The sequence below is a fragment of the Trichechus manatus genome, unplaced genomic scaffold (assembly GCF_000243295.1).
Source record: "Trichechus manatus latirostris isolate Lorelei unplaced genomic scaffold, TriManLat1.0 scaffold00046, whole genome shotgun sequence".
Classification (NCBI taxonomy): domain Eukaryota; kingdom Metazoa; phylum Chordata; class Mammalia; order Sirenia; family Trichechidae; genus Trichechus; species Trichechus manatus.
Genome location: NW_004443982.1, coordinates 6,209,639 through 6,225,025, shown reverse-complemented (window position 1 = coordinate 6,225,025; position 15,387 = coordinate 6,209,639). Strand labels below are relative to the sequence as shown.

Here is a 15,387-nt window from a genome sequence, read left to right as displayed (position 1 = left end):
CCTATCCATGAGCATGGTATGTTTTTCCATTTATGTAGATCTCTTGTTTTCTTGCAGTAGTGTTTTGTAGTTTTCTTTGTATAGTTTTTTTACATCCCTAGTTAGATTTATTCCTCAGTATTTTATTTTTTAGGGGGCTATTATAAATGGTCTTGTTTTCCCAATTTCCTTTTCATTGTTCTCTTTATTGGTGTATAGGAATCCAACTGATTTTCGTATGTTGATCTTGTATCCTACTCTGCTGAATCTTTCTATTAGTTCCAGTAGTTTTCTCGTGGAGTCTTTTGGATTTTTTATGTATAGTATCATATCATCTGCAAATAGGGACAGTTTAACTTCTTCATTACCAACTTGGATGCCCTTTATTTCTTTTTCTTGCCTTATTGCTCTAGCTAGGACTTTCAACAGAATGTTAAATAGGAAGGAGTAGTGATAAAGGGCATCCTTGTCATATTCCTGTTCTCAAGGGGAATGTTTTCAGCCTCTCTCCATTAAGAATAATGTTGGCCATTGGTTTTGTATAGATGCCCTTTATTATGTTGAGGAATTTCCTTTCTATACCTATTTTATTGAGAGTTTTTATCAGGAATGGGTGTTGGACTTTGTTGAATGCCTTTTCTGCTTCAATTGAGATGATCATATGATTGTTTTATTTATGTGGTGGATTACTTTGATTGATTTTCTAATGTTGAACCATCCTTGCATACCTGGTATGAATCCTACTTGGTTGTGGTGTATTATTTTTTTATTATGATGCTGACTTGTATTGACTAGAATTTTGTTGAGAATTTTTGCATCTGTATTCATGAGAGATAATTGGTCTGTAATTTTTTTTTTTTTGGGTGTCTTTGCCTGTTTTTGGTATCAGGGTTATGCTAGCTTCATAGAATGAATTCGGAAGTATCACTTCCTTTTCTGTGTTCTGAAATAGTTTGAGTAGTACAGTGTAAGCTCTTCTCTGAATGTTTGGTAGAATTCTTATATCTAGGAAATTTTTGCCTAACCCAGGATTACAAAGATTTTTCTCCTCTGTATTCTTCTAGAAGTCTTACTGTTGTACATTTAGTTTCTATGATCTATTTTGAGTTAATTGTTTTATATGATATAAGGTATGAATTGAGATTCTTTTTTTTTGCGTATGGGAGTCCAGTTCTAGCACCGTTTGTTGAAAAGTCTGTCCTTTCTCTAATTGAGTTGCCTTTGCACTTTTGTCAGTATATTTGTAGCTCTACTTTTAGACTAATTCCATTGATTTATATGTCTATCAGGCATTTAGTTACGTTTGAATATGGTCGAATATGAAGAAGCAACTAAGAGAATTTACTTAGGAGCCAAACCACCTAGGTTTAAGACACAGCTCCACCACAGTGTGACCTTGGAAAGTTATTTAACCTCTCTGTGCCTCTAGTTTCTCATCTGTAAAACAAAGAATTATAGTATACAACCCTCATAGGGGTTTTTATGAGATTAAATTAGTGAGTATGAAGCATGTAGCATGGTGCCTGGCACATATGTAGTGCTTCTTATACTTCTGAGTCTTATTTTGGACTTCTACCTAGACTGAATTTTCAATTAACAAGTTTATTATTTTATCTCAGACTATTATTATGGAAATTAACTATGGTGATGAATTTTTAATGAAAAATTTGCATCGCTGCTCTGTAAAAGAATAAGATGTTTACTTTTGTTTTATGTTGGAAAAATAATGCTTAGTTTAGTAGCTGTAGGACAATATATATGTTAAATTAATAATCCCTCTGACGTTTTTTCCTTTGATTTTGAAAGCATATCCATTGCCTTTTAAGGATTGTGGAGCCCTGGTGGCACGGTGGTTAAGAGCTGTGGCTGCTAATCAAAAGGTTGGCAGTTCGAATCCCCCAGCTGCTCCTTGGAAACCCTTTGGGACAGTTCTACTCTGTCCTATAGGGTTGCTAGGAGTCGGAATCGACTCATTGGCAGTCGGTTTGGTTTTGGTTTTTTAAGGATTGTAGTAAGAAATACAGCTTAAACTAAGTTCACTTCATAAGTTGTTGTTAAGTGCATTCAAGTCAGTTCTGACTCATAACAACCCTGTGTACAACAGAACAAAACACTGCCCGGTCCTGCGCCATCCTCACAATCGTTGCTGTGTTTGAGCCCATTGTGGTAGCCACTGTGTCAGTCCATCTCCTCAAGGGTCTTAATCTTTTTCGCTGACCCTCTACCTTATCAAGCATGATGTCCTTCTCTAGGGCCTGGTCCCCCCTGATAACGTGTCCAAAGTACACGAGATGGAGTCTCGCCATCCTTGATTCCAAGGAACACTTTGGCTGTACTTCTTCCAAGTTCATTATTCTGGCAGTCCATGGTATATTCAATATTCGTAAGTAGCTCTTGTGAAAAAGTAGTTAAAAACATTATCTTTCTGTGTTTGTGGTTTTAGGTGTTTAATTAGAAAACTAGTAACTTTTGCAAAAATTATTATGGGGCTAATCTCCAGATTGTTTATTATTACTTTTCATTTTAAAGAACTTTCAGGAATCATTGAGATACAGCACAGCAAAATAAATCCCTAACGTCCTTCTTTGGAGACTGTATTGACAATCCAGATGTTTTTATACTTAAAAAAAAACAAACAAACCAAACCCGTTGTCGTCAAGTTGATTCTGACTCATGGCGACCCCATAGGACAGAATAGAACTACCCCATAGAGTTTCCAAAGAGTGCCTGGTGGATTCGAACTGCCGACCGTTGTAGTTAACAGCTGTAGCTCTTAACCACTATGCCACCAGGGTTTCCAATTTTTATACTTAGTGCTCATTATATCTTTATAATTTCTCTCCATGAGCTAGGAGAACTGGGGTGTTCAGGGAAAATACCTAGAAGAAGAATAAATTGCATTTAACTCCTCAGTAATGGCAGCTCAGTAATTTTAAAGTTAAGAATAGATTTCATTTCTGCATTTGCAACAATAAGTCTTAATTCTAAGTACTAATTAATATAGTTGAAATTTCTCAGTTAAATACTATACATCTCATAACATATCACTTCTCATGCAAAAAATCAGTAGCTAAATTCCTATAAGTAACAAGTATTAACTGTTTCATTTTTATCCAAACATTTGTTTTTGCCTACTTCATTCTCAGTTGGATATGCTTGCAAATGTCCAAGTTTGTTATCTGTGTCTTAGGCAAACATAATTTGGCCAGAATCTTGAACCCCCTAAATCAATTCCCTAGGAAAATACACACAAAATTTTACATACATGTTTTAAGGAGTTTCTGGTACTGTGAAATAAACCACAAACTGAGGCTTGAGGATTCCTCTTGCCCATTGAGCTTGAGGCCTTGATAGAGACAGGCCAACTCCTTGGATCCTTTTCCTTACACCTGTTCTTGGCTTTTTTTTATTTTACCACACCCACTGTGGGAGGTGGACTGGTGCCAAGAAGACAAGCTGAAGAAGACCAGAGAATGTGTTTACCCTCCGTAAAGCCTAAAGCAGAACTAACTTAAACCACTCTTCCATCTTCCCTTTTTCCACTTTATGGCCCAGACTAGATCAAGATCTCATTAGTCTGCTCCATGACCGCATTTCTATCTCCTTCTGTCTCTTCCAAGTAAAGGGCAGCCTTAACCTCCTTTTACTGCCAGAATGGGAGAGAAGAGAATGTAAAGAGATATCCAGGACTAGCATTAGAAGGAGTGCCTCTGCCTGACTTTGTGTATAATTATTTTATTTTTGTACTCAGAAGTTGGCCAACTTTTGACAGTGACCTAACTGAATGTTCCAAAGACTGCCATTTTGTTCTTAATCAATATCAGATCCCCTCTTCCTTGGGGGTGGAGTAGAATATAGAGCGCGGAGAAGCCTTGAGCTCCCATTAAGAGAGTGTATGATTATCAAACTCAGTTGCCATTCAAATTTGTTTATTCAAGAAACACCTATAGACCACCTACCTCAGGTTACACTCTGAGGTAACCAAGATTAAGTAATTAAAAGTGATTCAACAAATATGTGTTGAGTGCCTTTGTGGTACCAGACCCTGTTCTGGGTGCTGGGGAAGACAGGGGTGAACAAAACAGATAATCCTTGCCCTCGTGGAGCTTACATTTTAATGGAGGCCAGTGGAGAGACATACTATATATGCATTACATTTAATTGTCTGTTAGAAGGTGGTTAAGCACTTTGGAGAAAAGTAAAGAAGGGTAAGGAGAATGGATAGTATTGGGGGAGATGTTTCAGTTTTAAGTTGATTTGTCACAGGATTCCAGCCTAAAGCTTAGGATATGTTGTCGTTAGGTGCCCTTGAGCCGGTCCCGACTCATAGTGACTCTGTGTACAACAGAATGAAATGCTGCCTGGTCCTGCGCCATCCTCACAATCGTTATGTTTGAGCCCATTGTTACAGCCACTGTGTCAGTCCATCTTGTTGAGGGTCTTCCTCTTTTTTGCTGACCTTCTACTTTATCAAGCGTGTTGTCCTTCTCCAGGGACTGGTCCCTCCTGATAACATGTCCAAAGTATGTGAGACAAAGTCTCGCCATCCTTGCTTCTAAGGAACATTCTGGCTGTACTTCTTCCAAGACAGATTTGTTCATTCTTCTGGCAGTGTGTGGTATATTCAGTATTCTTCGCTACCACCATAATTCAAAAAGCATCAATTCTTCTTCAGTCTTCCTTATTTTTTGTCCAGCTTTTGCATGCACATGAGGTGATTGAAAATACCATAGCTTGGGTCAGGCACACCTTAGTCCTCAAAGTGACATCTTTTCTTTTCAACACTTTAAAGAGGTATTTTGCAGCAGATTTGCCTAATGCAGTATGTCGTTTGATTTCTTGACTGCTGCTCCCATGGTTGTTGATTGTGGTCCGAGTAAAATGAAATCCTTGACAACTTCAATCTTTTCTCCATTTATCATGATGTTGCTTATTAGTCCAGTTGTGAGGATTTTTGTTTTCTTTATGTTGAGGTGCAATCCATACTGGTCTGTAGTCTTTGATCTTCATCAGTAAGTGCTTCAAGTCCTCTTTGCTTTCAGCAGGCAAGGTTGTGTCATCTGCATATCACAGGTTGTTAATGAGTCTTCCTCCAGTTCTGATGCCCCGTTCTTCTTCATATAGTCCAGCTTCTCGGATTATTTGCTCGGCATGCAGATTGAATAGGTATAGTGAAAGGAAACAACCCTGATGCACACCTTTCCTGACTTAACCATGCAGTATCCCCTTGTTCTGTTCAAACAACTGCCTCTTGATCTATGTACAGGTTCCTCATGAGCACAATTAAGTGTTCTGGAATTCCCATTCTTCACAGTGTTATCCATAATTTGTTATGGTCCACACAGTGAAATGCCTTTGCATAGTCAATAAAACACAGGGAAACATCTTTCTGGTATTCTCTGCTTTCAGCCCAGATCCATCTGACGTATCAGCAATGATATCCCTCTTTCCATGTCCTCTTCTGAATCTGGCTTGAATTTCTGGCAGTTTCCCGTCAATGTACTGCTGCAGCCACTTTTGAATGATCTCCAGCAAAATTTTATTGCATGTGTTGTTAATGACATTGTTTGATAATTTCTGCATTCTGTTGGATCACCTTTCTTGGGAATGAGCACAAATATGGATCTCTTCCAGTCGGTTGGCCAGTTAGCTGTCTTCCAAATTTCTTGGCATAGACAAATGAGTGCTTCCAGTGCTGAATCTGTTTGTTGAAACATCTCGATTGGTATTCTGTCAACTCCTGGAGCCTTGTTTTTCGCCAATGCCTTCAGTGCAGCTTGGACTTCTTCCTTCAGTACCATCGGATCTTGATCATATGCTCCCTCCTAAAATGGGGGGTTAAATGTCAACCAGTTCTTTTTAGTACAGTGACTGTGTATTCCTTCCATCTTGTTTGGATGTTTCCTGGGTCGTTCGATATTTTCCCCATAGAATCTTTCAATATCGCAACTCGAGGCTTGAATTTTTTCTTCAGTTCTTTCAGCTTGAGAAATGCCAAGTGTGTTCTTCCATTTTGGTTTTCTGACTCCAGGTCTTTGTACATTTCATCATAATACTTTAGTTTCTCTTCTCGAGCTGCCCTTTGAAATCTTCTATTCAGCTCCTTTACTTCATCATTTCTTCCTTTTGCTTTAGCTACTCAACATTCAAGAGCAAGTTTCAGAGTCTCTTCTGACATCCATTTTGGTCTTTTCTTTCCTTCCTGTCTCTTCAATGTAATGTGGGTGCCCAGAAAAGGGAGAACGTGCTTCTGGAAAGCTTCACAGAGTAGGTTTGACTAGTGGGCAAGTAAAACTGGGAGACAGCATTCTCGGTAAAGGAGAGTCAGCATGTAGAAGTCACGGCAAGTATGTAGATATACTAAAGAATAAAGTTCACATAGGAGGGTGATAGGAAATAAGGCTGAAATGTAAATTGGTATCACATAGCAGTGCCTTCAATTTAAGGATTTTCTAATACTGAACTGTTTTTGCATATCCCGGGGTTTCACTGCGAGTCGAAATCGACTTGAAGGCAACGGGTTTGGTTTTGGTTTCGGGATAAATCCAACTTGGTTGTGGTTATTGTTTTTTATATTCTTGATTTAATTTGCTGATATTTTTGCTTAGGTGTTTTGTTTTGTTTGCATCTATAAGCATGAGTGAAATGGGCCTGAAATTTTCTTATTATATGTTGATCTGTTTTCTTATATTATTATGCCGGGTGGGCTAGTAGCATGAGTTAGGATTGTTCTTTTTCTGTTGTCTTTAAGGGTCTGCATAAAACTGGGATGAATAAAATTGGAACTTGTTTGCAAAATCATCAGGGCCTGGTGTTTTCTTTGTGGGAAGACTTTTAGCCACTGTTTATATTTCCTTAATTGTAATAGCTTTTTATTTATGCTTTAAATTTCTTCTTTAGCCTGTTGTGGTAAGTTATTTTTTAAGGGATTTGTTCATTGCATGGACATACTATTTTCAAAATTGTTGGTATATAGTTGTCGATATTGTTCTCTCTCTTTTTTCTTGGTTAACACTATTTCTTTTTTTTATTGTGCTTTAGATGAAGGTTTACAGAGCAAATCAGTTTCTCATTATTTTGTGGTATTGTTCTCTTTTTAACCTGTGTTGCTGTTGTTGTGTTAGGTGCTGTCAAGTTGATTCCTACTCATAGTTACCCCATGTGACAGAATAGAACTGACGTATAGGATTTTCTTGGCTGTGATCTTTATGGAAGCAGATCATCAGGTCTTTCTTCTGAGGAGCTGCTCAGTGGGTTCGAACCTCCAACCTTTAGGTTAACAGCCGAAAGCTTAACTGTTTGCACCTCCAGGGCTTCTTGGTGGCGCAGTGGTTAAGAGCTATGGCTGCTAATCAAAAGGTTGCCAGGTTGAATCCACCAGCCACTGCTTGGAAACCCCGTGGGGCAGTTCTACTCTGTCCTATAGGGTCACTATGAATTGGAATCGACTTGATGGCAACGGGTTTGGTTTTTTGGTTTTTACTTATGGTTATATCCCCCTTTCTACTCATACTATTGTTTTATGTTTTCTCTCTTCTTTCATGATCCTTCTTGCCAGACATTTGCCTGTTTTTTTGTGATTTTTCTCCAAAGAACCTATTTTTTTTGCTGATGTACTCTATTATATATTTGATTTCTAAATCATTAATCTCTATTATTTTTATCTTTTTTCTTCTACTTTCTGTAGTTTATTCTAATTGCTTACTGTCTAATTTTTTAAGATGGACATTTAACTCATTGATTTTGAGACTTTTTAATGTAACTATTTAAGGTTATAGATTTCCCTTGAAGCACTATTTTTGCTGCATCCCATATGTGGTGTCTTAACATTTAGTTTTAAGTATTTTAAATATTTATTATGATTTCTTCTTTAACCCATGAGTTATATAGCAGTGTGGTTTTTACATTTTCAAATAGGCAGAGACTTTGAAAAGTATCTTTTGTTGTTAACTTCTAACTTAATTGCATGTTGGTCCCAAATTATGGTCTGTAAGTTATCTCTTATTTAAAGTTTATTAAGGCTTTCTTTATGGTCTAGTACATGATTTTTTTAAATAATATTTTATTGTGTTTTTGGTGAAGGTTTACACAGCAGTTGTAAGTTCCCATTCAGCAATTTCTACACAAGTTGTTCAGTGACATTGGTTACATTCTTTCTAACACATGAACATTCTCATTAATCCCTATATACTAGGCTAATAATTTTTAAACATTTTTATTTTTTAACTGATAAGGTCTTCCCCCACATAACCACAATGCCATTATCATAATAACAAAATGAAAAATTATGTAATGTCATCTAATATGCTCTCTGTGTGTGTGTGAGAGAGAGAGAGAGAATTTCCCCAGTTGTCTCAAAAAAACGTGTTTTTACAACTGGTATTTTTGAAACGGAGTCCCTGAGTGGTGGTAACGATTAACACCCTCAGCTGCTAACCAAAAGGTTAGAGGTTGGAGTCCACCCCGAGGTCCCTTGGAAGAAAGACCTGATAATCTACTTCCAAAACATCAGCCATTGAAACCCTACGGAGCACAGTTCTGCTCCGACACAAATGGGGTTGCCATGAGTTGGAATCAACTTGACAGCAACTTATCTGGTATGTTTGAAACAGGATCCAAACAATGTCTACACACTGCATTTGGTTGATATCTCTCGTGAGTCTTTATCTATAGCCATTTCCTCTCCCTTTTTTCCTCTCTTGCCTTTTATTTATTGAAAAAAACAAAACAGTTTGTCCTGTAGAATTTCCTTCATTCAGGATTTGGCTCTTCTTTGTGGTGTTAACTTATTTTTCTATCTCCTGCATTTTCTGTAAACAGATAATTAGATCTAGAGACTTGATTAAAGTCTGCTTCATTTTTATTTTTTGGCAAAAATATTTCATAGGCGGTACTGTGTACTTCCTGTCACACCAGATAGCAACATGATGCACATACTATCTATTGATCCACTTCTAGTAATGCTAAGATTGATTAGTGGGTTCAGGTGTTGTCAGCCTGATCTGTTCATTCAGAGTTCCCATCAACCTCTAATGGTTTTAACATCCATTTAAGAGCGTTGCCTAGTATTTTTTTTTTATTAAGCTTTACAAAATGGTGACTTTCTAATTCTGTCATTTCTTCCACATTTATAAGCTGTGATTCTTCTAGAAGAATTTTTCCTCATCAACTGTTTGGTTATGCTCAAATACATTTTGTTTAGGCAAGGCAGGAAAAATGCTTGAGAATTTTTCTTTATTAGTTTTCAGAATAGTGAGTTTTGGTGCCTTAGCAATCTCCAGAGGAAAACAAAGAGTTTTTTTTTTTTAATTATCATTTGAACTCTTGGATTTTTATATGTTTCAGACCATTGTCATCACTAGTCTATTTGATTTGATATTCTAATTGTTCCATCTTGGCCCAGTGGAAGTCCCTTCAAGTTAGCTCCTATGACATGGCCTCAGTAGTTTTTGACAACTTCCTTGCTTTTTGTCATGTTAAGATGTCTTAAGTACATGTTGCAATTTTTTTGTATGTGGTCCTTGATCTGAAATGGTCTATGTAACCAAATTCATTGTCATCAAGTTGATTCCAATACTAGATTATGTTGTTGTTGTTAGGTGCCGTTGAGTCGATTCCAACTCATAGTGACCCCGTGTGCAACAGAACAAAACACTGCCTGGTCCTGTGCCATCCTCATGATCATGGTTATGCTTGAGCCCGTTGTTGCAACCATTGTGTCAATCCATCTCGTCAAGGGTCTTCCTCTTTTTCACTGACCCTTTCCTTTACCAAGCATGATGTCCTTCTCCAGGGACGATCTATCGTAATAACATGTCCAAAGTATATGAGAAGTAGTCTCATCATCCTTGCTTCTAAGGAGCATTCTGGTTGTACTTCTTCCAAGACAGTTTTATTCGTTCTTCTGACAGTCCATGGTATGTTCAGTATTTTTTGCCAACACCATAATTCAAAGGCATCAATTCTTCGGTTTTCCTTAGTCATAGTCCAGCTTTCGCATGCATGTGAGGCAATGGAAAACACCATGGCTTGGGTCAGACGCACCTTAGTCTTCAAGGTGATGTCTTTGCTTTTTAACACTTTAAAGAGGTTTTTTGCATCAGATTTGCCCAATGCAATGCATCTTCTGATTTCTTGACTGCTGCTTCCATGGGTGTTAATTGTGGACCCAAGTAAAATGAAATCTTTGACAACTTCAGTCTTTTCTCCGTTTACCATGATGTTGCTTATTGGTCCAGTTGTGAGGATTTTTGTTTTACTCGATTATAGTTACTTCTAAATATTTTCATTGGTCAACTAGGAAGTACTATCTTTGTAAGGAGGGGAAAACATGATTTCAGACTAATGTTTCCAATTTAAATTAAAATTGCAGGGTTTTTACTTAACTTGGTTTTTATATCTCTGTTCTCTTACGCTGAATAAAACATTATCCTAATTATTTGCTTTATCCTATAATGTACATATAATAGTTTCAGAGTAACTTATTAGTTTTCTATTGCTATGCAACAAATTACCACAGATTTGGTAGCTTAAAACAACATACATATTTATTATCACACAGTTTCTGTGGGTCAGAAATCCAGGCATAGCTTAGCTAGATCCTCTGCTCAGGGTCTCCCAGGCTGCAATCATGGTGTTGGCTGGGCTCCAGTTCTCATCTAGCGGCTCAACTGGAGAAGAATCTGCTTCCAAGGTCATTCAGGTTGTTGGCAGAATTCAGCTACTTGTGGTTGTAGGACTGAGGTCACTGTTTTCTTGCTGGGCAGGAGACCATCTGCAGTTCCTTGCCATGTGGTTCTTTCCGCAGCTTCTCCAAAGCCAGCAAAGGGAGTATCTCCTCACAAGACAGCCCAGTCCCTCTTTTAAGGACTTTCACCTGATTAAGCCAGGCTTAGCCAGGATAATCTCCTGCATAATTAGCTCAGAGTCAACTAATTTGTGACCTTAATTACATCTGTAAAATACCTTCATGTTTGCCATATAACATAACATACCCATGCCATATTCTTTCGGTCAGAAGCACATCACAGATTTCACCCACACTCAAGGGGAGGGAAATATACAAGGGCATGACTCATTGTGGAGAACATTAGGGTATGTCTGCCACAATAACATTGCTGATTTTATCATTATCTGTAATACTACTAAATGCAATTTAAGATTTCTTTATGGTTATTTTATACAGATGAACAGTAAAATTTCTGTGTTTTGGGTCATTGAAACCATTCTTTTCTCTATGTAGAATTCCAAGAACTTGATATATAGTTAAGTTCATTTCTTTTAGTGTGCTTTCAGTATTTAGGGATTGCATGGGTTTTTTGTTGTTTTTTGCTTTGATTTTGTTTATGTAAAATATTTACATGATTCTAAATTAAATCTTTAAAACAACGTACATTCAGAAAATTCTGGCTGCACTTTTGTCTCCTCTACCTTATTTCTTTACTATTCCATAGATAACCATTTTTATTAGTTTTTGCTTTATCCTTCCATTGTTTCTTTTTGAAAAGATAAGCAAGTAAACATACACACACATACTTGTTTCCCCCACTCCCCTTCTTGTCTGCAAGGTAGCGTACTATAAATACTGTTTTGTACCTTGTTTTTTTTTTCTCTAAATTTATCCTGGAGATCATTCATTTCAGTATATAGAGATCTTCCTTATTCCTTTTTACAGCTGCATAGTATTCAGTTGTGTATGTGTATTGTAGTTTATTCAGCCAGCCATTATCTATCTTATTAGCCTTGTTTTATTTTCTTCATAACTCTTACTACTATGTGCAGTCTTGTTTACTTGTTCATTATCTTACTGCATTGCAAAGTCAGTAGGAGTTGGGGCCTATATTTTAGGAATAATAATTGTGCCTGGTACCTCATAGACAATTAATATTTGTTGAATGTTAATAATACTCAAGGTCTGTGTTTTGTCCCTGCAGGTTGATCCAAAAGACTACATGTTTAGTGGACTGAAGGATGAAACCATAGGTCGCTTACCTGGGAAAGTGGCAGGACAACAGTTTGTCATTCAAGACTGTGAGAACTGTAACATCTATATTTTTGATCACTCTGCTACAATTACTATTGATGACTGTACTAACTGCATATTTTTTCTGGGACCCGTGAAAGGCAGTGTGTTTTTCCGCAATTGCAGAGATTGCAAGTGCACATTAGCCTGCCAGCAGTTTCGTGTACGGGATTGTAGAAAACTGGAAGTCTTTTTGTGCTGTGCCACTCAACCCATCATCGAGTCTTCCACAAGTATCAAGTTTGGCTGCTTTCAATGGTACTACCCTGAATTAGCTTTCCAGTTCAAAGATGCAGGGCTAAGTATCTTCAATAATGCATGGAGTAACATTCATGACTTTACACCCGTGTCAGGAGAATTCAACTGGAGCCTTCTTCCAGAAGATGCTGTCATTCAGGACTATGTTCCTGTACCTACTACTGAGGAGCTCAAAGCTGTTCGAGTTTCCACGGAAGCCAATAGAAGTATCATTCCAGTATCCCGGGGTCAGAGACAGAAGAACAGTGATGAATCATGCTTAGTGGTATTATTTGCTGGTGATTATACTATTGCAAATGCCAGGAAACTAATTGATGAGGTAAGGAGAAAAAGAAGAGACACAGACATACACCTAGATAGAGACATATCCCTTTCCAGGGAACTTCCATTCTTTTCAAGTTGGGTTTTTAGAAATACAGGCAATCCTCAAGATATAGTCCCATCACCGCCCCCCCACCACACACACTCCACAAACGCACACATAGATTTCTCTGCAGGCTGATTGCTTGGGTCTCAAAATACATTTTCCCAAAGAAACTTTTTAAAAATATAATTCAGTTCAGTAAGCATTTATTAAGTACCTATTATGTACATGTTAACTCTGTTACCATATTTCATTGATTATAGGATACATGTTTGTTTTCCATGTTTTAACCTCTCTGAAATGCATCTTGCAATTGGTGGCAACTTAGATTTGATGAAATATATGCTGGGGAGGAAGATACATAGATGAAATTCTCTGCCCTCAAAGAACTTCCATTCTTTACAGTAAATAATTTCCAGGGAAGCACATAAAAGTAGTAGTGAATAATAAAACATGACCTTTTGTAACTTTGTAGTGGTGAAATTTCTTTGGAGTTTTCATTGGTTAGGGGGTGGAAAAGACATTTAAGAATACAAATTTTGGGCCCTGTTGTGACTATGAGCACAACCTCCACATTTCCTTATTTTCCTTTGCCCTATTACCATGAAGGGGAGGTTAGCGAGGAAGAGTGAGGTGGGAGCTGTGATGGCAAAGGTTGTAGGCTTACGAGCAGGGGCTCTCAGTGAACTCTTGAGTAGAGAAGAGTTTTTTGGTAGCAGCTTCCACTTGAAAAATAACTGGGGACACAGAGGTTAGGGGCTCTAAAAACAGTTCCTGTGTTGACGGGTGCTCCAATAGGGAGACAACAGTAGAATGTATTGATTATTTATCAATCAGTTGTTTCTTCAGTAGGAATCTGTTTGAATTTAAAAATCAAACTTCTAAAAATGGAGAAATGAATGGAAAACTCATCAAATCTCTTTTTGAATGAATTTTTTAAAAGTTGGAATGTCAAAAGGAATGATCTTAGGAAAAAAACTAAAAATGACTACCTCTCTATAATTATACATTCTACAATGTAGAAAACCCATGTGTGAAATCTACAAAGTATATATGAGGTATAATTTTCAAAACAACAGAAGCCAAAGTGTAATTTTAGGACTTTGATGTTTTCTTTTGGATTTTGTCAGTCTAATAAAAACATGCTGTGAATCTGGTAAGATATAGAAAAACCCGTTTCTGGCCTTTGAGCTATCTAGTCATGTTATTCCAACATCTAAAAGGTAAATATTTTCATTATATGCTGTTGGATGGTGATTTTTTAACCTATATACAATTTTCAAAAGAAGTTATTATTCAGGTTAAACTCCTTTTCAGTAGATAATGCAGCGTGGACATAAAGAATATTTAATATGTGTCATGGTTTGAATTATGTCCCCAAAAAAGTGTGTGTATCCATTTGGCTGGGCCATGATTCCCAGAATTGTGTGGTTGGCCTGCATTTTGTGATTGTAATTTTATGTTAAAGAGGATTAGGGTGGGATTGTAACACTACCCTTACCCAGGTCACATCCCTGATCCAATGTAAAGGGAGTTTCCCTAGGGTGTGGCCTGCACCACCTTTTACCTTACAAGAGATGAAAGGGAAGCAAGCAGAGAGTTGGGGGCCTCATACCACCAAGAAAGGAGCACCGGGAGCAGAGCGTGTCCTTTGGACCTGAGATTCCTGCGCAGAGAATCTCCTAGTCCGGGGGAAGACTAATGATGATGAGGACCTTCCTCCAGATCCGACAGAGAGAAAAAGCCTTCCCTGGAGCTGATGCCCTGAATTTGGACTTCTAGCCTACTAGACTGTGAGAAAATAAATTTCTCTTAGTGAAAGCCATCCACTCGTGGTATTTCTGTTAGAGTAGCACTAGATAACTAAGACAGAATTTGGTACCAGGAGTGGGGTGCTGCTCTAATAGATACCTAAAAATGTGGAAGCAGTTTTGAAACTGTGAATAGATAGAAGAGCAGCAGCGGCAGAGGACCAGCAACAGTAGAGAACCTGCAGTGGCAGAGAAGCAGCAGCAGCAGATAACCAACAGCAGCAGCACCAGGAGACCAGTGCGAGATGGCGCTAGAGCCGACCCACAGAGCAAGAGAGCTGAGTGCCTGTGCACAGGAGGCTTCCTGGCGGAGTGGGGTGCCGCCGGGCAGTTATCGGTGGAGCTAGGTTTGCCGACCCACGGAGCAAGAGAACTGAGTGCCTGTGCGCAGGAGGCTTCCTGGCGGAGTGGGGTGCCTCCAGGCACTTAATCAGTGGAGCTACTGAGCTTTGGAACACTTGCCCCAGCAGGGCAGATGCGGGCTTGAGGCCCGAGGGCTGAGAGGCCACAGGAAGCAGAAGCTGAAGAGACAAGGAACACCAGAAGCCGAGATGCCTCAGTCTCAAAAGGTATGGCATGAACGCAGGGGTTTCAAAGGGTGGAGCTATGGCCTCTGGTGCTTCTAAGGGTAAAGTCGCCATTCCAAAGGACTAGGAGAATGGTACACCTGAAGCCGAGGGAGCAGAGTTGCTGTCCCATTGGGCCTGGAATGCAGAGCTGAAGCCCAGGGCCAAGGGGCTTCCACTCAGAATCTGGAGAGTGTGGCCAATACCTAGAGTCTGGAGGGCAGGGCCATTGTGTAAACTGTCTCAGAGAACAGAGGATTATTTTCAAAGCCTTGAGGGCTGATGTAATCTGTTCTGCTGACTTGCTTGGTGCCTGTTATCCCTTCTTTTTTTCTAGTTTCTCCCATTTGTAATGGAAATGTCTAGCTTGTGCCTGTTCTGCCATTG

At 38.5% G+C, this 15,387-nt stretch overlaps 1 protein-coding gene across 1 annotated transcript in view; it reads left to right on the top strand.

Moving 5' to 3' along the window:
- RP2 (RP2 activator of ARL3 GTPase) overlaps positions 1 to 15,387 on the top strand; it is a 54,346-nt gene that overhangs the window by 9,762 nt on the left and 29,197 nt on the right. Inside the window, exon 2 of the mRNA XM_004376906.2 lies at positions 11,913 to 12,578. Coding sequence (XP_004376963.1) covers positions 11,913 to 12,578 — 666 coding nt within the window. The remainder of the gene's footprint in view (positions 1 to 11,912; positions 12,579 to 15,387) is intronic.